A 26,917-nucleotide genomic window follows, 5' to 3' on the forward strand; every position below is an offset into this window, starting at 1 on the left:
TTATCTCCAGATCACTTTATCATATGTACACCAAATTTGGATTTGTCATCACAATCATGACCTAAGGCACCATATTGTTTCGGTGCAGTGCCCCCAGTGGTCAAGTCATTTGAGGCTATATTTCAACATTGCATAATCATATGTATATCAAATTTTGTGGGTGTCATCAGAATCATGACCCAAGGCATCATCTATTGTTTCGGTGCAGTGCCACCTAGTGGTCAAGTCATTTGAGGCAATATCTCCACATTGCTTAATCATATGTACACCAAATTTGGTGGGTGTCATCACAATCATGACCTGATGCACCATCTATTGTTTCGGTGCAGTGCCTCCTAGTGGTCAAGTCATTTGAGGCTATATCTCAACATTGCTTAATAGTATGTTTATCAAATTTGGTTGATGTAATCACAATCATGACCTGTGGAACCATCTATTGTTTCGCTGCAGTGCCCCCTAGTGGTCAATTCATTTTTTGCTTTATCTCCACATTTCTTAATCGTATGTACACCAAATTTGGTGGGTGTCTTCACAATCGTGACCTGAGGCACCATCTATTGTTTTAGTGCAGTGCCCCCTAGTGGTCAAGTCATTTGAGGCTATATCTCAACATTGCTTAATCATATGTATATTAAATTTGGTGGGTGTCATCACAAACATGACCTGAGGCAAAACCCATTGTTTCTACACAGCACTCAAGATTTGAAAAATGGCTATATTTGCCTTAATCTACTGAAAACTTCTTAAATCTTAAATCATGACGGTCATCAACCAATACTTCATTCTGTGCCCTTTTCGGCTTGACCCCGGCATCGCTGCTTGCAGCTATATTTCTCTATTGAAATGTGTTCAGAAATTAAATTTATCCAATGATTGATGTTGCAAGATTTCTTTGATTTCCAGTTTCGGAGAACTACTTTCTTAGCGACAGCTAGAGAGATGAGCATTATTATTAATGAAACGTCTTTTTTTATCTAAAATGTTTACTACAAAGATGGTAGCAAATAACCAATGTTAATCCCAAGCCCATTGCACTGAACGAGCGATATAGCTCAAACAGTCATTATGTAAGCTAACTCTACATACTTTATATTATAGAGGATACGTTTGAATCTGAAATAATGATGGATTTAAGGTCTTTTAATCTGCAAGAGAGGAATAGAAAGGAGAGGCACTTACTGCTTCTACACAAACCTATCAACTTTATAATCCATAGACCTACATTGTCTATCATTAATATACTATACATATTATTGTATAGTTTGATAGTCTTTCTATACCTCTCACTATACCCCTCATGTTAATAAATCCCTTTAAAGGGGGTCATCTTCACAAGTATTGCAGTAAAGTAACACTAAAGTGCTTTGTTCATGTCAAAGAGAAAGCAAAGAGAGTTTGGAGTGGTTAGATTTATGAATTTAATATAAATATTCAATAAATTAAAGTACTGGGGTGTGGTCACACATAGGGCTGTCGCGGTGAAGGAATTTCCCTTGCGGTGATTTTGCGTGGCTCACCAGCGCGGTATGCGGTTTTACCGCCTTCATTTACTTAAATAAAATTATTTTTTAAATCCAGAACAATGAGGTCAACTAATGTAGAAGAAGGGTAGGCTACATGTATTTCCCCTTATGAAAAAAAGATTAACACAAGCTATACTACAGCTAATATATATTTTTGAGAAAACAAAAATAAATTAAAGAACATCATTTAGGCTTGTTAAGCGCAAATTAACAGAGCATCTGCAAATACAGAACACAGCAGTGTCTTAAAGAAATTAAAATTAGCCAGTATTTATGCACCTGTAAATGTACAAAACGAATGCAATACAGAAGGCAATGCATAATAATTTAGGGCATTTTAATAATATATTAGTGGATAAATTAACGTTTATATATAAAGTATGAAAACGAATGTATCATTATTTTGGCTAAATTAAGCTGGAGAGGTAATTTTTAGTCACACAGATTTGTCATCATTTCAGAACAAACTTAAATGCTATCTATAATAACTTACATTATATCCTGTGTCTTCCTTTGTCGAAAAAAAGTAGAAATATATGCGAGTAAAAAAATAAAAAGCGGAAACGTTTAGCTCACGCGGAGCGAAGGAAAAGCCGTTAAAGGCGGAGTCCATGATGTTTGAAAGCCAATGTTGATATTTGAAATCACCTAAACAAACACGCCCCTACCCCAATAGAATCTGGACCTTCTGTTAATAGACCCGCCCCACACATACGCAACCCGGCATTTGATTTGATTTGATTGGCTATAAGTGTGTTTTGGTAGTTGGCCCGTCTCCTTTTCCAACGCGTTTTTCAAACATCGTGGACTCCGCCTTTAATAAAGCAGACTCTCCGTGTATAGAGGATGTGATGAAACAGTCGAGTCGGCAGATGATCATCATTGTTTAAATTTTTTCATGCAGATACTGTTGATGAAAAACTTGTTTATCTAAATGTCTAGGCAGTCAATTCACAAAAGCAACCGCAGCGTTATTGGCTGCATCCACGGAGCGGACGCTGCAGATGCACAAAGAAAAAACCTATAAAGGTCTTTTTTATGAGGTTTTAATGCTGGTAAACAACCAGTTATATTTTGGCGTTATTTGGGTTGATCAGTTATATTAAAGTACTTTTAATCTTTAAAACTGCATCTAGAGGCAGACGACGCCACAGTTATTCTGTCATCTCAGTTTGACTTTTTCACACATTCACTGTATGATTTAACGAAATATGAAGTATTACATTTTTTTTTAAAATTTAAGAAAAATGCTGGCCTACTCTCTTAACTCTTGAGAATCTATTTGGTCTTTATTATACATGTACTGTATGACGTGAAAAACAAGGCGGCATATAGTTTCATGAATTTAACGTGAAAGGCGCGGTTGTTGCGGTTGCTTTTTTTCTATGCGGTTGGGCTTGTCAGTAGCGCGGTCATGCGGTAATGCGGTTACCGCGACAGCCCTTGTCACACATTACTAGTTGTTTGTCACATGTATAGCATAGTTTTTTTAGCCTGAATGTGATTTAATTCTTTAGAATAATATACATTATTAGAATATTTAGAATAAGAATATTACCTGTTTATTTCATTACATATCTAAATTATAAAAATAAAAGCAAATAAAAATAGAATTTCTCTAAGAAAGACATATCGCCATTGCACCACCCAACAGAACTATTGCATATTGTATATTTTCTCATTATCGTGCAGCCCTAATCATAACCATAGCAATCTTTTGCATACCTTGCCATAGCTGGTGTTGACAGGGATTTTGCTGACAAGCTTTCTAAAAGTCTCTTTACTTCACGTGGTTCAAGCACCATGATAGACCGATAGTAACTTGCTTTGACTTTTCAGTGTGGCCTGTCCCTGCTTTGACGCGGCTGCCGGAGCTGATCGTGGCACTTTAGTGACACTCTAAATATATGCACCTTGTCTATATTTGACACGCACCGCGTCCAAGTTAATGCATACAGCAACCAGAAACAGGAAAAAGCTGCAGGTAAAATAGCATGTCTGTAACGCTGTGCTGGTCTATTAAAAAAAACACCTAATTTTGGGTTAAAATGTGTTGATGTGATGAGATTGTAACGGGTATAGTATTAGCAAAATTGTATTAGTAATCTGTTATATTACTGCAGTAGAGCAAAAAGTAATACATTACTGTAATTGAATTACTATTGTAATACATTACTTTAATTGAATTACTATTGTAATTACTCCCAAAACTGTTGACAAGCACACATACCCTGTGCTTGTGCGTGTTTGTGAGCAGTACCGGCCATTGACAAGCACACAAATAATTTGTATTACATTTGTTTTACATTTATATAGCACTTTTTTGTACTACTCAAAGTGCTTTATATATATGAAAGGGGATTCTTCTCAACCACCACCAATGTGCAGCATCCACCTAGATGTTCGGAAGGCAACCATTTGCGCCAGTTAGTGCTTATTAGTGAAGAAAGAGTAATATCACCAAATTGCATATAACACTAATTTTACACGTTTGTGAGCAGTAGTAGCCTGTGCTGATTGCTGTGACCAGTTGTAATGATTGAGAACATGAACCTTTTTATATTTAAGATTTACATTTACATTGTCATTTAGCAGATGCTTTTATCCAAAGCGACTTACAAATGAGGTAAACAATAGAAGCAATTATAGCAACACAAAAACAGCAATACATAAGTGCACATGGAAATTGTCTCATCAAGTCTAACACAGTATACATAGCCAGGGGTTAGTTAGTAATTTTTTAGAATGTATGTAAGAATGTACAGATAAAGAGATAAGAAAAAATGAAAATAGAGAAAGATATTAAACCCTATATTAGGAAGTGAGGTATTGGCAGATAAGATGGGTTTTAAGCAGATTTTTAAAGCTACAGAGTTAGCAAATCGTGTCGTGACCGGCAGATCATTTCACAGACGTGGAACAGCTCCAGAGAAGGTACGCCATAATGTTTTTTATTCTTTTTGAGATGGCACCACAAGCCGTTGCTTGGTGACAGAGCGCAGGGATCCAGAGGGTACGTAAGGCTGTATAAACGAAGTGAATGTAAGGGGGTGCTGACCCAGTGGTGGTTTTAAAGGCCAGGAGCAGAGCTTTGAATTTGATACGAGTTGCTATAGGACGCCAGTGTAACTTGACAAAAGACGTAGTGACATGCGCCCTCTGACTCATTGAAGACCAATCTTGCTGCTGAATTCTGGATCATCTGTAGGGGTTTAGTTGTGCAGGCTGGAAGTCCAGCCTGTAATGCATTGCAGTAGTCCAGTCTGGACAGGACAAGAGCTTGGACTAGGACCTGCGTAGCATGCTCATTTAGGTAAGGTCTAATTTTCCTAATATTGTAGAGGATAAATCTACAAGAGCGGGCGGTGCTGGCAACATGCTCAGTGAAGCTAAGCTGATCAACAATGACCACTCCCAAGTTTCTGTTTTTCCTGGAAGGCATGATAGTAAAGGACCTAGCTGAATGGAAAGTCGGTTCAGATGATATGACAAGCAGTTCTGTCTTTGCAAGCTGGAGATGATGATCCTTCATCCAGAGTGAGATGTCCCTCAGGCATGCTGAGATGTGGGCAGAAACCACAGGATGATCAGGGTGGAACTACAAGTGGAGTTGTGTGTCATCCGCATAGCAGTGGCAAGGCAAATTTATTTGTATAGCACATTTCATACACAGAGGTCATTCAAAGTGCTTTACATGGAAATGGGAAAACAAAAATCAAAGATACATGAATTTAAAATATCAATTAAAAGAAAATAAATGTGATTTTTATAAAAACTGTTTAAATGTGTGAAAAAGAATAAAACAGGAATAAAACTATAAAACAGTTAAAAATAAGAATAAAAACAAGAGAAATAGAAAATAATTAAAATAGGGCATATTTATTATAGTGCAATCAGTTCGGACACAGCATAGTGCTCATTCAGTAAATGCATAGCTAAACAGATGTGTTTTGAGTCTGGATTTGAATGTGGCTACTGTTGGAGCACATCTGATCTCCTCTGGAAGCTGGTTACAACTTCGACTGGCATAATAGCTAAAAGCTGACTCTCCTTGCTTTGAGAAAACTCTTGGTATTTCTAGCTGATGTGATCCTAATGATCTGAGTGATCTTTTGGGTTTATATTCAATGAGCATATCAGCAATGTATTGAGGTCCTAGTCCACTGAGTGATTTATATACCATTAATAATAATTTAAAATCAATCCTAAATGTAACTGGTAGCCAGTGTAGCGACCTGACGACTGGTGTGATATGTTCATATTTTCTGGTTTTGCTCAGAATTCTGGCAGCAGCGTTCTGAATGAGCTGGAGCTGTCTAATGGTCTTTTTGGGAAGGCCAGTGAGGAGACCATTACAATAATCCACCCTGCTGATGATGAAAGCATGCCAGGGGTGCAAACTTGTCACCTTTCGGCGAAATTCGAAACCCTGTTTTCCAGAAAGTCGTCCTTGGGTGCTGAATCTTGGAGCCGTTCTAATCTGACACAGTCCGACTGTGGTGAGCTCTGTGGGCAGGACTCAGCTGAGATTGTGTCCATGAGCAGTGGATGTTGTGGCTGCGTGGTGTTATCTCTGTCCTTGTGGGATCTGTCAACGTCATGTCCATTCAGGTGCTGGAGAGAAGTCCTGTGGTCATTCATACTCTGTCCAGGTGTGTGTGTGCCATTCAGGTTGAGTGGATTGGCACACACTGCTGAAGGATGATGAAGGGAGAAATAGATATTGTCCTTTAGCACTCTTGCACCCAGTCTGTTTGGGTGGATGCCATCCTGTTTAAATAATTGTCTCTGACTCCAGAAAAGATTGAAGTTGTTGATAAAGTTCAGTCCCTTTATGTTGCAGGTTTTTTGCAGCCATGTATTAAGTCCAAGCAAACGTGAAAACCTATTTGTTCCTCTTGCAGGAAGTGGTCCACTGATGAACGGCTGAACTTTCACTGTTCTGAGTGTTTCAAAAAGTTTGTTGAAATCCCTCTTAAGGAGTTCCGATTGCTCTTTGTGAATATCATTCTTCCCCACATGAATGACAACTCGATTTACAGTCTTATGTTTCATTAGAATGTTCTGAAGTTCTCTGTTTACATCAGAAACAGTTGCTTGTGGAAGGCAGCACGTAGTTGAGTCCCTGTTGCTAATGTTTCTGATAATTGAGTCACCCAATATCAGAGTTCTGGGCTCGGATGCGCTCTGCGCTGAGTGCCGCTGTCTGCTCGATCTTGAGCGGCAGTTTGCTTCAGTGTTAGCTGCTGGCTGATTTGATCGGTGCTCAGTCAGATTTATCACATTTGGGGATTCCTCACTCATATTCATTAATACTTCAAATCTGTTCCCAAGATGTATAGGTGGTGGTAGAAAGTCAGTGTTTGCAATCCTTGTCCTAGCTGTATCTGAGGTAGAGGAAGCTACTGTGGCAAAATGTGATGGTCGTGACAGTCTGATTTCTCAAGTGATTTTGGGTCTTGCTCCCTGTTTGTACCATTGATTAGTGTGTTGATCATTAGATTCATGGTACTCACCGGCTGAGTGCTGAGAGCGTTGATGACGAAGCTCTTTTGTGTGTTCCGTCTGGTTTGGTAGTCCTGTAAGTAACTTTGTTTCAAGAACAGCAATCCTTTGTAAAAGTCTGTGGCAGTTTGTGCAGAAAGTAGATTGTTGATGAGGCATTTCTTTTTCTTATCCTTTTGAATGAAGGCAGCTGTGTTTTTCCTTCTGGAATGTAAGCTGATGGCGGTGGGAGGCTAGACGGATGAAAAATTCCACTTTTTTGTAATCCTCCAGTCCCGAAAGTTTGTAATTTAATGTTGATGCCAAGCTTCATTGTTTGAGCACTATGCTGATTTGCTGAAGTTAAAATTATAAGATAAAATATAAAAAGCGATAGAGCAAAGCGCAGAGCAGTAAGCAAAAGCATCCGAACAGTAGCAAAGCAGGAAGTGTAAAAAGTGGTAGGAAAGACATGTTTTCAAATGACAGAACCCAGGGATGTCATGTATATTGAAAAGAATAGTGGTCTGACACTGAGCCTTGATGTAACCCAGTATTGAGACACTTTTGAAACCAGACTTATTGCTATCCAGGAGGTTATTTTGTGTGAAGAAGGGTAAGAGCTGGTCAAACACCACGCGTTCAAGAGTCTTGGCAATGAAGGGAAGAAGAGATACCGGTCTGTAGTTCTCTACCATAGCAGGATAAACTGTGCAAACTCTTTATTTTTCAGTCTCTCTGCAAAGAGATTTGGATTACTATGCTGATTTTGGATATACAGCTATGATTTATACATAATTTAAAACATTAAATTGTCTATTTTTTGTGTTCACTCCCAATAAAAACAAAATGTTGTGCTGTTCACAAAATTAAGAAAATAAACATGATGCCCGTTCTGTTCTCTCTCCCTCAGTGAAGTCATTTTAGAAATATATTCAGAAAAATCAACTGTAACTTAACGAATACTTGTCAAACAAACAAAAGTCAAATGACTACATAATGCTTGGAATGTGTCCTTTTAAATTATGTAAGTGAAATTGAAAACAAATATTGTAATTCAGTGTTAACTGTGTAAGAAGAGGGAGACATACCGTCTTTCTCCTGTTACGTCATTATCTGTGATGAGCTGAGATCACCACGCCTCGCTCCATTGAAGTAGAAGAGTAGAGACGATCCATATGCATTACTCACCCCCACAGTCAATGGACACACAATCCATCCCTGATCTCTGCATTCAGTGCTGTGTTAAGTTTAATCCGAGTGCAGCAAACATGACATCTAAATCCTTGTTTACTCACGCCTGTATCCTAACTAAAAGTTCTCTCCATACGCCAGTGTTTTCTTTGTGCTTCCGTCAGACAGTGTGACGCGACAGGTATTCTTATAAAAGACGTGATTGCAAGCAGCACATCTAATACCTTGTTTATTTGCATCTATCTATGCACAGTAAGTTTAGTAAACGCAGGATCACACACATGGACAGGCATTCCTTTGTACTGCTTTCACAATCAACACATGACAGAGTAATGGCGTCTATAAACAAACATTGAGTATTGATAAGTTTACCACACACATCCCTTGTTGTGTTAGTACTATAATGAGTACAAAACACAAATAAGAGTCCAGACAACAATGGGCAGTTCTTCTTTTGTGCTTTTTACTGCACAAGAGTAAAACTCGCTGGCCAACCAGCGGGGTTGGTGAAGTTGGGACTCGCTTGAGGTCAAACGATGCAGTCAGGGTGTTGAAGTCGGCTGCCTGTGATTTCTCAAGGTGGATGTTGAAGTCACAGAGTACTACTAAAGGAGTACCATCCTCTGGGAATGACGACAGAAGTACATTCAACTCTTCCAAGAAGTGTCCCAGTTGACCTGGGGGGGGGGGGCGATAGATAACTAGAAAATGGATTTAAGTAGGGTGGATGATGCTTTCACATGAGGGTGTGAGCTGTTGGAATTTCCAGTAATTTGGAATGAGCATACCGGTCCCACCACCCCTTCCTGTTGTGCGATGACTGTGGGAGAAAGTGTAATTGCTGGAGAGTGCTAGAGATGTCCCGGGGTACCAAAAATCTAGTTGTCGGTACCAATACCACAAAAAAATACATGGTACTCGGCAGAGGTGGGAAGTAATGAATTACATTTACTCACGTTACTGTAATTGAGTAGTTTTTTTGTGTACTTTTACTTTTTTGAGTAGTTTTTAAAATCTGTACTTTTACTTTTACTTAAGTATGTTTTGTTTAAAGTATTGTACTTCGCTAAATTTTAAAACATATCCGTTACTGATTAAAAAAAATATTTAAAAAAGCAAGGTGATAAAGACGCGCAAAGGATGATTGATGGGCGGGGGAACGCGCAAAAAGAACCATGGAGACGGACGAGACAGGCGCGCGCTAATGCAGACCCGCCTCAGTTCAAATCTTATGAAAGAAACCCCTGGTCATATTTAAGCGACCACTTTCCACTGACGGGAAGCGAGTGTTTCATTCCTATGAAAGGTAGGATTCGTGCTCTCGAGTACGAAATTGCAGACCGGGTTTTACCGCTCATTTGCACGACGCGTTTTTAATACAATGCGCATTACCCTTCGCAGTCTAGCAGATTCGCGTCTAGTCAAACACAACTTCAGAACGTCCTCGAGAATGCGCAGGTCATTAGACATGAGAGAGAGAGAGAGAGAATAAAGGTCTGACATCAGGTACAAACTAGATATATAGTTTAATAAAATAATGTATGTTACCAGCAATACATCAATTACAACCTTACTATAGTGATTGTATTTACAAGCTGCTGACCAACTTCAAAAGTGCATAACTCACATGTAAAAATCATTAAATAATTCCATAAATGTTTCTTAGTTTAAAAAAGCTTTTTATTTTATTAACTTTTTGTTATTGCACTTTAATTCAATTCAATTCAACTTTATTTCGCCATGTATACAAATACTAGGAATTTGGTTCGGTATTCTCCATGCAGGCAACACACAGTACAACATACAACATGCAAATGAATTTAAGTTAAGAGTCATTTAGAAGGGCTATTGCATGGGGGAAAAAACTGTTGCGATGGCGTGATGTTTTGGGCAAAATAGCCCTATACCGCTTTCCCGAGGGTAGAAGATTAAACAGACTGTTGGCAGGATGAGAGGGGTCGGCCGCAATCTTCACAGCTCTGTTAATGGTCCTAGAGCTATGCAGGTCCATAATAGAGGGCAGGGGACAGCCAATAATCCTCTCTGCTGCCCGGATGACTCTTTGTAGTCTGGCCTTTGCGCGGGCTGACGCAGAGGCAAACCAGACCGTAAGGGTGGAAGTTAGCACACTCTCAATGAATGCTCTGTAGAATTGTACCATGATGGAGGTGCTAAGCAGTAGTCCTTTTAGGCGGCGAAGAAAGAACAGATGCTGCTGGCCCTTCTTCACTAGTTGGGAGATATTATTATCCCATTTGAGTGAGTTGGTAATGGCTGTGCCCAGGAACTTGAAGTGCTCCACGACAGACACGGATGCATCATTAATGAGCAGAGGAGGATGAGTCGGGGGCCTTTTATGAAAGTCCACAATCATCTCCACAGTTTTTATTGATGTTAAGTTCCAAGTTACTGACTGCACACCAGGACTCCAGGCGACTAACCTCACTGCGGTAGGCTGACTCGTCGTTGTTAGAGATGAGGCCTATTATTGTGGTGTCATCCGCATATTTGATGATTTTGACAGATGGGTCACCAGAGGTACAGTCATTGGTGTACAGTGAGAATAGCAGAGGAGACAGCACACAGCCCTGAGGGGCACCGGTGTTACATGTGCGGGGCTGTGAGAGATATGGGCCCAGCCTGACATACTGTGTCCTGTTAGTAAGGAAATCAATAATCCATGAGCAGAGGAGAGGGTTAATGTTCAGATGGGACAGTTTACTGTGAAGAAGATTGGGAATTATAGTATTGAAGGCAGAGCTGTAATCCACAAATAGGAGTCTAGCATAGGTATTCCGATTGTCCAAGTGTTGTAAAATAAAGTGAAGTGCAATGTTGATAGCATCGTCAACTGAACGGTTGGGACGATATGCAAATTGAAGAGGATCAATGAGGTGATCGATAGATGCTTTAAGATGAGAGAGAACTAAGCGTTCAAAAGCTTTCATCACTACAGAAGTGAGAGCAACCGGTCTGTAGTCATTCAAGCAGCTGATCTTGGGCTTTTTCGGCACTGGAATGATAACAGCGATTTTGAAGCAGGCAGGCACTCAGCAAAGTTCCAGGGACTGATTAAAAATGTCTGTGAGCACTGGGGTCAGTTCACTAGCACAGTGCTTAAGGGAAGCAGGTGACACCCTGTCTGGTCCACACGCCTTCCTGATGTTCAGACCTTTGAGGAGCCTTCGGACTTCATGCTCCCTAATAGCCAGTGGAGCAGGTGAGCTAATGGAGTGGGTGGGAGGCTCCAGGGGGATGAGTGGGGGGTGCTCACACGATGCTTCAAACCTAGTGCAAAACACATTGAACTTATCTGGTAAGTTTGGGTCAGTGGGAGCTGGTGGAGGTGGCTTTATATAGCCTGTGGCAGATTGTAGACCCTTCCAGAGAGCTCTGATGTTCTTGTCATTGACCTGTTGTTCAATCCTTGCCTTATACAACCTCTTAGCATGCTGGATGGCTTTGCTGAGTGCATATTTGGCCCTGGTGTAGGCAGCTTTTATTGTAAAGATGTTCCTACAATTAAAAACAACTAGTTTGAGATTTATATTCCCTTGTTGTTTTTGAACTATACTAAAATCCTCCACCTCTCCCTGCTGTAAAAAAGAGTAACTTTTACTCTGAGTAAAGTTAAAATGATTTAGTTTTACTTGAGTAGATTTTTAGACCAGTAACTTTACTTTTACTTAAGTAAAATATTATTAAAGTAACTTTACTTTTACTTGAGTACAATATTTTAGTACTTTTTCCACCTCTGGTACCAAAGTTGGTTCCACAGTGTGTAAAAAAGAACTTACTTAAAATAGAAGAATAGGAAATCTACAAGAGAGGAAAAAGATAGATAAATATAAAAAGTTAGTACAAAAAGTGCAATACTCAGGTGCCCTGTCTGTGTCCAGTGAAGTAACGCAGGTAGAGTCGCTGGTCTTTACACTCTTCGGTCTTCACACGAGGAGGGCTTCAGGTGACGAGGCTGCCGCGACCGCTGCAGTGGTGGACTGACTATTTAAATAACTGCTTGAATTGTGTAACTTAATTCAGCAGGACATGCCCACCGCTATTCACAACAAACAACCGAAACTACTGTGAGAACGCATGAGAGTAAACGCGATTTCATCATGTGAGACAAAGGTAAACAAGACAGCGTTACTTAGCAACCACACCATGCTAAAACTTCACAAGACTATAAACGAAGTCACTTACGTTACTGAAGGCTCCTATTGATAAACTGCTTCACCTGGATAACTGAACTGCGACTGCTGTTTAAATACTCTTTCTGACAAAGGACACGCCTGACGCTATTCACAACAAACAACCAAAACTACTGCAAGAACGCACAAGAGCAAACGCGATTTCAACCATAAGACAAATGTAAACAAAACAGCGTTTCTTAGCAACGACACAGAGTTAAAACTTTACAAGACTATAAACAAAGACACTTACACGTTACTTAAGGCTTCTGTTGATAAACTGCTTCACCTTAAATAAAACTTACCACAGAGTTAAGAAGATCTCACTTGACTCCATCCACTACTAGGTGATGCGACATGATCATTTCAAATCCATTAACAAGACGAATACTCTTGTTAAGCTTAATAAAAAATTATTTACATCGTCTTTTAAAAATTATGAAATCATCTGTATACATGCGTATACAGTAGGGGTGCTACGGTTCTTGGTAAAGAATCGAACCGTCCCCTTATCATCCCATGGTTCGGCATGCATGTGCACCGCGGTGCACAGTGTTTGATTCTACCACACATTTCTAAAATATATTTTGGTGTAAAAGTAATGCATAAAACCGCTAATGCATGGTTCTGAATACGCTCTTGCATGTGTTTTCATGAAAGTACCTGTCCAATCAACTCATAGTATGCAAATCTTTAGCCAACCTCACAGTTCCTCCTCATAGAGGCACCGCCAGCTTCATTTAAGTTTACTGCAGCAGCGATGCTCAAGAAAACATGAACAAAACTGTTTACTTTGCACAGCGCAAGTGCCGTATGCTCAAGACAATACATCTAATATGACGAATCGCTTGGCCATCATCACGAGGGTGTTGTTGATAGCACGCGATCGCAGGTGAAATCGAAACAGCACACATTGCTTTGTGTGTTTAAATGTTAACTGATCTTCTTGCGAAAAAACTTGAAGATAGTGGCAAAGAATATAAAAAAGTAACCCAATGTTCTAATCTATTTTATGTTCATTTTGAAGTTATTGTATGTTGGTACATGTAGTATAATAATGCAAGTACTCTAAAGTGAAAATGTTGATTTTGGCGGAGGTTAAAAACAGCTTAGGTTTTACTTTAGTAAAGAAGCCTGTTGTGACCAAAGTGTTAGGTGTTTGTAACCAAATAAATAAGTTTATTTTCTTTGAATTTGACAGTAGCCTTTTTGTCCTCATAAACATACACACACCGAAATGTACCGAAACCGTGACACTAAAACCATGACACACACCAAACGGTGAGTACTTTGAACCGCTAAACCCCTAGTATACAGTATTAACGTATTAACACAACCTTTTTATTCTGCTTTATACCACGGGCCTAAATGTTTTTTTATTCTGATTTCTTTATTTAGAAATTGATTCTCAACCAGGTCTTGATTATTTTTCTGTAAAATGCAATCCTCGTCAAATGTCTTAAAATAACCCTCAGAGCAAGGTTTGTGGTAACCTTGTATAAGCACAATAAATGACTTTGAATTATTTGAAAATGATGCACACCTGCTGTGTAACTCCGCTTCGCATCGTGCCGCATTACTACCTTGGGTGTGCATTACTTAAGAATAATTCAACAGCTTGTTGTTAATTTTTACATAATATATAACAATACACAATAAAATATATTATTTTATATACAAAATAGAATACTGTCTTGACATGCACTGGTTCATGTTGGCCCAGTTTAATTCAAAGGACTCATTGGTTTGTTGTATTTATTTTTATTGTAAGTTTTAAAAGTAATTATTTTAGATGCAATTTTGTAATATTTACAGCTTAAATTCACTAAGATCTTTTTAAACATTTAAAATCATTTCGCAGAATTCTGCAGATACCCCCCCCCCAAAAAAAATGTTGTCGGGTCCTGGTTATGGGGTCTGACCATGTTGATGTTGTTATTGTAAGTGACAGGCATAGTGCCACCAACTGGCAGCAGGAAGTGTGTTGTTTTCAAAAAAATATATTTATTTATTTATTGCCAGTCTGCATCAAACCTGTTGAGAATTATGACAAAAAAGACAAATGTTGTGCTGAAAACAGGTTTTTGATACTTTAAATATTGTAACACATCAAACCTAATGTTTTCTTTGGATGTGTTTAGGGCACCTTTGCATGCTTCAAACTACAAAAAGTAATTCATAGTATATGGTAGCATAGACATATGTTAATGCATTTTGGTGCACAGCTTAAAACCACTATTCAGTTATAGTAATTGCGCCACCTGCTGTATAACATGCATAACATAACATGCAATGCTGCCAACAGAAGGTGTGACCCATCAGTATATCGTGTACACAGGTTCGGGCACTAGTAAGGACCCTAGCTCACTTGACATTGGGACACTGTTCACTTATTTTTCTGCTTAAGCATGTTGTGATCACTCACAACGATTACATTGTCCATAATCGGCAAAACCAACTAGGGATGGTGAAAACTAAACATTTTCTTGACCGACCACAGAGCCTCATTAGCCGATTGAAACCGGTTAACCGACAGGCCTATTAGTTTAAAATATGATAAACTATTTGAAATAATAGCCATTTCGAGCCGCGCCTGCAATTTCGCAACTCTGTTGCATCTCTCTGCCGTTCTGCCTCCATCGCACACACACACACACACACTGCACTTACATCACGTTTTTAAATTCCCTACAGCGCGGAACATGAGTCCCGCAAACGCGGCGCCGACTCTGAGGACAAATGGCTGCTTAGTTTCGAAATGGTTTAGGTACAAGGTGATCGCGTTGAAAGTAAAGGCGTTTGTCTAGCGTTAGAAGCTCATTTGAAAATTGCAACGGCTCATTTAAGAAAATGACAGCTCCGAAGAGGCGAAGAGACGCCACTTAAGTTGGATTAAGTTAAGTGCTAACAATAATAAAGAAAGGATGATCATAATCACCATATCTGTCACTGAAATGTAGATGTAATGTGTTTCCAAATCTAAGCTCATCTTATGCGGAATGTTGCCTAATAGACTGCAACACGATAAAACCAATGGATAAAACGGGCACCTTTAGAATGTGTAAAAGACGCACCAGCCAAGGCTAACTCACTGTGTGCGAGATAGCCCGTGTCTGTTCTAGAACAAATGCAGCAAAGAAGATATTTAATGCTAATGTATGAGGCATATAGGCCTACGCTGAATTTTATTCATTTATGATGAGGTGCATAGTTAACAATGCAATGAAAGTGAACACGCCGTGCCGTCGCCTTCATGCGCAGATCGGTTATTATATTCTCTGCTATATTTGCTTTTTATTTATTAAATACATGCAATTGGTTGATGAAACATTTTTTTAAATTAAGATGCAATTTATACAAAACGAAATTCACTTTAAAGAAATGCTTTCTACAAAGCAAAACTTAATTAAGTGGTAAAAATCCTGTCTGAGGATTTACAAAAACAAAACTTAATCTGCACTTCACTGTTAGCCTAAAATACGTAAATGTTAATAATTTGGAATACAGTCAGGAGAGACTTTAATTTTAATTATTTTATTGCGGTATTTTATTTTCTATTCAAATGAAGGAATTTACAAAAAAAATTGCCTGTAGCATTTACTTTTCGCAAACCTCGCGCCAAATGTTTTTTTATTGGTTTATAAGTACAAACAGGCGAGTTATGTAAAACTGAGTGTGAGGGATTTGTTCATTTCACACAAAAAGATCTTGAAAAGAGATGATTAACTGTAGTAGCGTTTAATCCACTCAGTCTATAATAGCCTAATTTAGAGATCACTTTTTTAACCGACAACTTTGACCTGTTAACGTTGATACGGTCAACCATCGGTCAAACGTTTATCGGTTAACATCCCTAAAACCAACATCTCTCTGACTTAATTTTAAACAGTACATTGTGAAAAGTGCTGTCAACATATACGTGCATACAATTGGAGGAATATAATTACATTTTAAATATATATATATATTTTTATAATTTTAAATAAATATTATTTTACATATTGAGTAGATTGTGGTCCCTTACTGTGTAGCGATGTGTGTTTATATTTAAACTAAAACAAACGTTTATCTTTATAAAAGTTTTGTCACATTTCTTATTGTTTATTGGATCATGTGATTTTCGGTTGGCAAGCTTCAGAAACGGTCAAGTGATTTCCGCTAAGTGAACATAGGGACCATTAAAGGCGCTCTAAGCGAATCTGTGTGACGTCACTTTTTGTTGATGTTTGAACTGTTCAAACAAACGGAGCATAGCTAACTCCTCTCCCTCCCTCTCCTTTCCATGCTTTTATGAACGCGCCCAACCCCCACCCCCAAATCCTTCTTGTCGTTTATGGCTGGAACACTGTATGTTTCGTGGTGTTTGGCCACTTTGTTTTTATTGCAGTTTATGGAGCCTGGGCTGTCCACAGAGATCGCGTTTTTACAGTTTGATCAGCGGACAGGCGGCAAGCAGATAGTGAGGAGATGTTTGCAGTATGTAACAAAAACATTTTATGGTCCAAAACGCGTGAATTCGCTTAGAGCTGATCAGTGCCCTGACTACTGAACAAGGGAGCTGATTGAGACATACCACTGGTTTTCAGGATTATGGACACAGAAGGTGTATTTTCTAGAGGTGGGACAATATATCGATATGCAATGTATCAAATCGTCTGCCTCTGCAATTTGAGAATCGATAACGCTGGCTTCAAATATCGATACATTAATTAATAAATGAGATGCCCTAAATAGATTTCCCAGTGCCATTACTTTATGCCTCCTCTGGGTGACGCTAAACACATGAATCATTGGAATGAGGAAAACATGAACAAACGCTGAAAAAGATTATGAAAGGATGCACTGAAAAAAATTATTCATTGAATTTAATCAAATTTTTAAGGTAAGCGGTTGTAATCAATTCATTTAAGCTACATTTAAACAAAAAAAATTCATTTAACTTAATCAATTTTATTTAGTTACCCTATTATAAAAAGTATAGTAATTACAGCTCTATTTAATTATGCTACTTCCTCTTAAATTATTTATTTATGACTGATGAAAAATGATTAATTGAATTAACTCAATTTTTTAAAGGTAAGTGGTTGCAATCAATTTATTTTAGCTACATTTAAATAAACACATTTCATTGACTAACTTTCAACATTTTAAGGAAATTGTTAGCAATCACTAACCTTAAAAAACAATATATAAAAATGACCCGTAAATGGCTTTGCAAATACACCAAGTAGTAAGTTTAATGTTTAATGTTTTTTTTTTTAATGTCAGCAAATGTAGTGCATGTTCAATAACAATTTCTTTGTGTGTACAAGTGTTTAAAACAAGTGCTCACTGCACATTCACAAAATATAAAATAAAAAACCACAGGTGGAAAGAGGCCACATTGTTTGTAAATGAATAAAACAACAATATTAAAACTGCACAAAAGTCAAAAACAGTAGTGCTGACTTCACACATTGCACAATAATTAATAAAACAAAGTGTTACATTTTTACAGACAACAGCTATGAATCATTAAAAGCATTATTAAAATGTTTAAAACTACTGATTCCCAGGTCTTAAATGAAAAACAGAATAGGCTGTGACATCTGGACTAACATTTCATGCTGAGGATGCACATAGGTTAAAACGTTTTTCAGTCCTTGAATTTTTGGGGAGAGCTTTAGAATCCATCTGCATAATGAATTTCTAAAAATTCATAGTAGTATTTTAGTTCTTTGGGGTACGCCAAATTAAGCACATAGATTGTACCCAGCATCAATGCAGGCTTGTGCCACAGATTTGAGCTGCTCAAGAATCATCACTCCATCAACGATTTCGTCATAGTCTCCAAAAACACCTTCTTTCTTTTTGATTACACATATGCCCATGATGATGTTTTCCGGGTCTTTCAATAAGTCATCTTGTTGACTGTCCTACATTTAAATAAAAATAAGCTGTTATTAGAGATTGTTCTGATTCATAACACTTTGACAAGTCTACAGGCAAGGGTAATTACAACAACTATGACACCCCTGTTCCCCATATATTATACAGTGCCCTCCATTAATATTGGGACAGAGTGCACACTCTAAGCTGTATTTAGAGGGTATTCACAAATTCCAATTTGTCTTTAGGATTTAGGAATTACAGTCGTTTAAATGGGCCAAACGTAATGGGACGGTTGACTTAAAAGCTGTTTAATGGACATGAATTTTGTATTTGTTAAATTTTTTCTTAATAAATGAAGCATGTTGTGGTCTGAAGTTGAAGTTTGGCATTTGGCAACTGTCCCATTACATTTGGACCTGAAATACACTGAAATACATTTTTACATATATAAGAACATATCCCAATATTTATGAAGGCCACTGCGTGTGTACATATGTGTGTGTGTATGTATAAGCAACTCAGAGAAAGCGAAAACACAGTGGAACTGCAGGTAAGCACTGCAGCTTTTAAATTTGGACAATTGATAACGAATTTATCGTGATGTGAATATTAAAACACGTTATGAGATATCGCCACTGATATTTTTATAACCAGCATCCAAAAAACAACTGTCTCATGCAAAAAACTGTTTATAGTAGGCTACTGACAAGAACAAAGTCTAATAATAAGCAAGTGTTCGTATCGCGTTATGATTAAATGGGAAAGCAATAGTGACGTTACATCAATATGGTTTTATTAACTTTTACCTCGCGCCAAAACAATAACAACACAAAACACACTAAATATGAATAAGAAAACAAGTAATAGTTTCATGACACCAAATACTGTTAATTTGATCTCATTTCTGACCATTAAAAACAGACAAGGCCAACATCAGAGCCAGGGAATCCCTGTCAGAGATGTAGCCCAGAGAGGGCGGTGGTCAGCGGGGCGAGTGAACACTGACGTCCGCTCTCTAGTTCTCACGTATCAGAGCTTCCTAAGCAAACGTTCAAACAGGCGCTGTCTTTACTAATCGACTGCATATTTGAATATTATACATATATATTCTCGACTGAACTAATCTTTAAACTACACCTTGTTACCAAGAAACGGTAATACTAAGAAACGGCTATTCTGTCCATCGAGTTATTATTATGAGATTCAAAGCAGCCGAGTGTTACCTGTCATTCTGGCCGCCCTCAAATCTGTGGCGGAAGAAAGTAGTTCCCAAACAAAGAGGCTTTTAAAATAACTCCGTTGTTGTTTTCTAGTTTTCTTTTTTCAGAATTGTGCCCTCAAACATGAAATATTACTTACTGTAGGGTGACCACCTGCTGATAAGCCCAAGGGGGGACAAGGGGTGTGTTTCTGAGGGACAATGTGGGACACTCCCTGGCCCGGCGGTGCACCCGACCCACGGGCCGACTTATTGATAGTGGTTTACCCATTTCTAGCACATACCACCTTACACTGCAAAAACTTTTGTATTTTTGTATTGTTTTCAGTAAAATATCTAAAAATTCTTAAATGAAGATGCTTTTTTGAGCAAAACGACCCAAGAAAATAAGTCTAGTTTTTAGACCCCAAAAAAATCTAATTTAAGTGATTTTGTGCACAAAACAAAAAAATCTGCCAATGGGGTAAGCAAAAAAATCTTTAACATTTTTCTAAAACACTTAATTTAAGATTGTTTCCTTATTTTATGCACAAAATCACTCAAATTTGATATCTCTGGTCCAAAAACAAGACTTATTTTCTTGGGTCGTTTTGCTCTTTAAGAAAAAACATCTTAATTTAAGAATTTTTAGATATTTTTACTGAAAACCGCTTATCCGCTTATATAAGAGCGCTTGTGTCTTGTCACCTTTTTCACCTCTGATGAGTTTGCACCCCTGATGTGCAACAAATGCATAAAGAGATAAGTCTATTTATTATCAAAGCGTTTGTCAGTAATGCAGATATGATGGGGAAAAAGTAAATCATTGCATTCATTGAATTAAGGTGTGCACCTAACATTTCTGCTTGCACTCTTAAAATTTTCAGTCAGGGGATAGAGTACTCCTAGTAAAAAAAGGTAGTCTGGAGCCCTGTACCTAAAAACTTTTTGTGTACTTTTTGTGGAGAAAAGTTCCACTTAATCTTTTCCTGGACATTTTGTTTTTATAGTTTGGCAGATATTGTTATGTATCGGATTACATGATAATCGATGATAGCGTGATAAGATCATTACCGGGAGCCATGTACCGTGAAGTGAATCATATCTTGAGGTACCCTGCAATTCCCACCACTAGTATTTTTAGTGCAAGAAGGAAACCACCTTCTTGATCCTCCCAAGGAGGTGGTTCATCTGGTTCACAGAGATTCCCTTTAGGGATGCTAAATTTATTACACGTGCAAAGCAGGATATCTGTGGCCCCAGTCCAGCTTCTTTCACTGCATTTACATGGTTTCTGGCATTATCTGTGGTGACTGGGATATTGCTACATGTATTGTCCTTCTTTAAATTCCACTCTGCTACTGCTTCTATCAGTACCTGCACACTGTGATGTAGTGAGCAGTCACAGTCACGTAGCTTTCTGTTGCTCTTGAGGTCCAAGCATCTGTGGTATTTTGTAGCGTGGCTCAAACACTTTTTAACGTATTTTTAAACCCTTTTTTTTCACAATGGGGTATGGCCTCATGTCTGCGGCAATAAACATCCTGATAGATTTGGTGATTGCTTCAGCCCATTTTGAATCTGTTGCGAATGGCTGTTTAAATGCAGCAGTGAGAAGCTCCTGTTGCTGTGGAGTTTTGGATCGTGTCTGTTATATACGCCTTGTGCGGTTAGAGGCTCCAATGGACAGAGGAAACAGCTGGTCTTGTTTAACAGTGTTTTTATTAAGGTGTATGGAGACAGTCCCTCAGAATTGGTGGAAAGAAATATATCATAAAAAAACAAAAAACAAAAATACTTAGATACAGCAAAATGTAAACTGCACAAAACATAAGGTCAAAATAATTTATGTCAATAAATATAACCTGACCTGTATGTGCAAAACTGCACTACATAAGCAGTACATTCCCAAAGACACTTCCACCTTCTATCCCTCTACTACCCTTCTGGAGTCCTTTTATAGGCTTAACTCCTCCTACTTTGGAACATACCAGAGGTAACAAGTTTCACATACCTCATAGGAATATATAATACAACAACAAAAGAAAAAAAATACAAATAAACATGCATGCACAAAAAAACAAATCATCTCTACAAATAAACCTAATACATATTCAAAGAAAACAAATAGCTTGAGAATCCTTTCTCCCTTACAACTATGAGAATAGACTCTTCCGGTGACGTCACTAACATGCGCCACAAGACAGTGAAGACACAAAGACCTATAAAGAGATCGCATGTCTGACTGAACAGGTTTGGCAAAACAACTCATCAAATGTGGTAAGCATAATCTGTATCTCTCTTACGCTGTATTCAATAAAATATTTAAATCCAATACTCGCGATGGTGATTTATTTCAGTACATGCGAGAACAATTCTATTATGCTGTCATTATATGCATTCGTGTTATGTTTACTAGTTTCCATATAACTCAGATAAAACTACATACAGGACATTATACAACCAGCTTACCACACAGTGACATAGAATGTTACATAAATCCATGCATACATAAATATATGTCGGCTAACAGCCTGTTATACATGACGCCGGTGTATGTGCATAACGTGCATGTGTGTGTGTGCGTTGTCCAAGCACAGTCGCAGGCTTACCCTGTGACAGTGTCATTGGCACACCAGGATGATGTCACTTCAGATACATAGCCATGCTCAATGTATTGGCACTTTCATACGTCTTTCTCATGCCACAGGGCCTACATACCGTTACAGTTTTGTCAACCACCCTTCTTCCGTCATTATTATATTTTACAGGAAAGCCAAAATGCTCCCATACATGCAATTTAAATGAAGGAGGCTTTTCAAGTTCTTCTGCTCCTCTGCTAACCATTGTTCACTGATTAACATGCCCTTTTCATGTGCTGTGTGTATTTCCACTGAGACTCGGAATTAAGTTTAAAGGAACGAAATTACTTAAAAAGCAATATCAGCAGGGAAAACTGTCTTTTACTCTGCGATCCCTAAACAATTAAGATAAATCCGCAATTTAAAAAAATGCAATTAATCCACGGGCACGTACATGCCGAACCGTGCGGATCACGAATTAACTGTGATCGGTCATACCCCTATTAGTTAGTAATAGTAATAGTGCAATAAGCCTTTACTGTATGACATGAAAGTGTGCTTAAATGGCAATCAAAACGCCAGCTTCCTCATGCGAATTAAAAGATTTTGTTTGTCTAAATAACATGCTAGTCGGATTGTAAAATAAGTCAATGTAGTTGGTGTTTTGATAAAATCATCAATTTAAACAATTTAAATCTTGTAATGAAATATAATGACTCCATAATGTTCTTTGCATGTGTGGAATGAATAGGTGGTTACCAACATATGGTGAAAACTTCAAGTCAATAGCACTTTTAGAAATATATTTACTGAAAAAATCATTATTTGTTGTGTCGTAATTTCAATGAAATGTGAAAATGAACGAGAAACGTGTGTCGATTACAACATTACACATGTAGATTTGCTCACATTGCATAAAATATTTCTTAATACGTGTTTTTTGCAAGTTTGAGGATTAGAAGCAATCACAGATGTGTCCGCTATTACACAGGAATGTAATAGCCAACCAAATGCCTTTTAATAGATCAATGGAGCAGTTCGTTAAACACTCCTGCAATGTTTTGATAAAAGTGCACAGCACACTTATGCCTTATCATAAACAACAAGGTTTATATACAATAATTATAACGAGAGTTTTGTGAGATTACATTTAAGTTTGAATTTGAATTCAGTGATTTTTCTTTGATTGCTTTCATACCATTTATTTATTTGTTTATCATGCTATTAGACAAAGAATATGGCTTGTATTCATTATTCTGTTTTTTGACATTAATAATCTTGATTACCATATGAAGGGCAAAATCAACTTGCTGTACTGAGTGGCATTCTTATATATTTACAACATCGGATATGCCCTTCTGAGCCCCCTCAGTTTAAACACAATTCTGATGCTGCTTCGCCTCATCATTTATACTTTATGTATAAAAATTTCATTCATTTTATTATAATTAAAAATAATTGCAAAAAAGTTGAGTAATCATTTTTAATCATTTAAAATTACATCTCATAGCATTTTACAATTGTTGTGCAGATTCATTACTGATGTCATTTATTGACATACCAGGAGATGTGAATTTGCAGTGGTTTGGTTCGGTTTGTTGGACTACGTTCAGACTGCAAGCATTAATGCTCAATTCAGATTCTTTGCTCAGATCCAATCAGATTTTTTGTTTAACTGTTCACATTACATGGCTAAAATCAGACACCTGTGTAAACTGGTCATAGTCCTGAACTGCATCGCGTGCGCAAAAGACAATAATACATCACGCGCACGCTGTAATACGGAAATGAACATGTAGATTACTATGCGGGTGTGGTTGACTTCATACGGAGCTGCACAGACCGGCCAGTCAACGTGTTTTATCTCAAATCTGATACGAAAGCATACAAGCCGAGTCATTTTGCTCCTGAGTAGAGCACAGCGAGGTCATCTGGACAACGCTGCAACACACTTTTTTCCATGTTTAAGGGGATTTGCAAAAGAAGCTTAATATGTAATGTCTTGAATGTTTTTAAACGGCACCTATTTCATTGCTTAAAAACAACTCATAGATCTGAAAAGTGCTGTGTCCATGATTGGCCAGCTAATCTGTACCTTGTGATTGGCCTAAATACCTGTATGACATACTGTATTTGACAACTGGGAGGACCTGTCCTGTCCACGTTAACAGGCCCAGGAAGTAAACTGTTGCCTACCGTGTGTTTTTTGTAGTCCAAGAAAAGAGATTTACGTTGGAAACGTGTCATTGTTTACTTTGGGGTTTGTACCTTATGCATATCATTAACATGTACTAATACACACTTAAGCCCTATTCGCACGGGATTAGTATTACCTGGTGACCTGACCTTTAGTGATTTGTAATAATTGCGGAGGTTGTCTGTTATCTTAATCCCGTGCGAATCGGCCATGTGATGTCTGTAATTTGTAAAGTAAAAATTCCTCCGCAAATCACCTACCATATTTCGCCGAACACCGAGGTCCTCTGATAATTTTAGTCCCGTGCGAATTGGCATCTCTGTAATTTGACCAGCATTTGTTACCTGTGCGCCTTTTTATTTATTTTTTCTCAGTTTCTGCGCCTCTGACACTGCAGCTATGAAGCGCACATACAGAGACACATCCCTCCGATTTTTAATTTGCTTTCATGGTGAAACTTGAGGGCTTTATTAGTACCTATATTTCAGATTTCAAACGTCCTCTCGTCTATCTTGATTGATATTAAAAATATGCAGAACTGTCAATATTTGCGATCTCTAAAGTTAGGTGAAGCTATGGCTTTCGTGGTAAAGGAATTTCCCTTGTGGTGATTTTGCGTGGCTCACTAGCGCGTTACCTAACCCTTGTTTATTAAAATAAATACAATTATTATTTAAATCCAGAACGAGGTGCACTGAGGTAGAACGCAGGGTGCTACATGTCTTTCCCCTATGAGAAAAAGATTAACACAAGCTATACTACATTTAAATATTTATTTAATATTAATAAAAACATTTTTAGGCTTGTTAAGTGCTAATTTAAAAAGCACGTGTCAATACAGAGCAGTGTCTTAAAGAAATTAAAATTATGCAGTATTTGTGCACGTATATATGTACAAAACTAATGCAATACACAAGGCAATGCATATTAATGTAGGACATTTTCAATACTATATTAGTAGATAAATTAACTTGTATCTATAAAGTGTGGAATTAAGTTGGAGAGATCATTTTTAGTCATTTGTCTTTTTTCATCATTTCAGAACAAGCTTAACTGCTATCCATAATAACTTATATCCTGTGTGTTCCTTGGTCGAAAATATGTAGAAATAGGCTACATGCAAGTAAAAAGGTACAGAACAAAAGCTCACGCGGAGCGAACGAAAAGCCGTTATTAAAGCAGACTTTAATATGTGACGCGGAGGGTATACCTTTAGCGTCATTTTTTGACGAACTGGGGACTTCAATACTATTACGTCCGTTGCATTCTCTTCTCCTATTTTCTTACCATTTTCGCGTCGGTTTAGGGTTAGATTACGCAAAATTAAACAGTGTACGCGAAATTAAACAGTTGTCACCTGGCGTTGGGGTTAGAAACAGTTGTCACCTGGCGTTGGGGTTAGAGTTAGGTTTGGGTAGGGATGTCATTATGTAAATCTAAACCTAAACCGACGCGAAAATGGTAAGAAAATAGGAGAAGAGAATGCAACGGACGTAATAGTATTGAAGTCCCCAGTTCGTCAAAAAATGACGCGAAAGGTATACCCTCCGCGTCACATATTGACGAATGGTCAAGTGTCGTCAAATATTGACGACATGGGGTGAGACTGGGTTGAATTTGTTTATATAGATCTTCTTTTAAGAGATAGTACACTGCTGCCTTATTCAGCTGAACCACGAACTCTTGTGGAGAACTTAATAGCTTAGCATCAAAGTGTAGTTACCTGGTATTGTTTGCATTTTATTGTATATATGTATGTGTTGATTCTAAAATCCACTTTTTTGTGGTATAGACATAGACATTATGCTGTTACATTTCTGAAGTAAAATAAAATTCTGTTATTTAAACAGGCACAGATGAACGCTTTTAAGAATGGAGAGGCATCGATGGAGTAAAGCTGGCATCAACACTCAATACACTAGTCTGATGATCTCGACTGGATTAGAATTAACAAGGATATTAACTTTATATTGATTATTTGTAAGTCTTTGTTGTAAAACAACACACAACAATCAGTCCTGTTTCTCACAGTTATTCTTGTTTTTGTAGAAAAAAAATCTTGGTACAGTATATTCATCTCTGCAAGTGATCCATCACCCTTAGGCATTTTTTTTAATTAAGTTTAAACGTACAGAATATGCTAAACCATAAAATAAATTAAAATAATTGTTATATCCTGTTCTCTTTAATTTGCTAAATGAATTTAAATTGTGACTAATCTGAATAGTAAAATATTCATTTAATTCATTACGCATTCATGCTGCCTTCTCAACATTTTTAAGAAATTTACTTATCAGGTTAATTTCAGAGTGAAGTGAAGTGGAAGAATTTGCAGCACGGGAGAAAGGTAAAATGTCAGATATTTGAGTGATTTAAGGTACATACATATATAAACTGAGATCTTTCTAGCATGTAGGGGTGTGACAAGACATTTATTCCACGAGACGGGACGAGACACTTTTTAAAAAATCCTCAAAAATAAAATATATGAACGGGAAACTGAAATTGCATTATTTTGAAATGTTTTAACTGACTGTCCCTTACAATTATTTTGAACATTTATAATGAAGTAATTTGTTATTGTTTGGTTATAAAAATAGACCTAAGTAAGCAATAACCTTTACCTTGTGGCATACAAAACGTATGTGAATCCCTAAGAATAAACTGGTTTTCTTCAG

General features: G+C 37.7%; 1 protein-coding gene across 1 annotated transcript in view; it reads left to right on the forward strand.

The window, feature by feature from the left end:
• polr1d (RNA polymerase I and III subunit D) overlaps positions 1-26,489 on the forward strand; it is a 103,580-nt gene extending 77,091 nt beyond the window's left edge. The window contains exon 5 of the mRNA XM_055178243.2: positions 26,090-26,489. Coding sequence (XP_055034218.1) covers positions 26,090-26,134 — 45 coding nt within the window. The 3' untranslated portion in view covers positions 26,135-26,489. The remainder of the gene's footprint in view (positions 1-26,089) is intronic.
• The last annotated feature ends 428 nt before the right edge of the window (positions 26,490-26,917 follow it).

Source organism: Misgurnus anguillicaudatus, chromosome 16 (genome assembly GCF_027580225.2).
Source record: "Misgurnus anguillicaudatus chromosome 16, ASM2758022v2, whole genome shotgun sequence".
Lineage (NCBI taxonomy): Eukaryota > Metazoa > Chordata > Actinopteri > Cypriniformes > Cobitidae > Misgurnus > Misgurnus anguillicaudatus.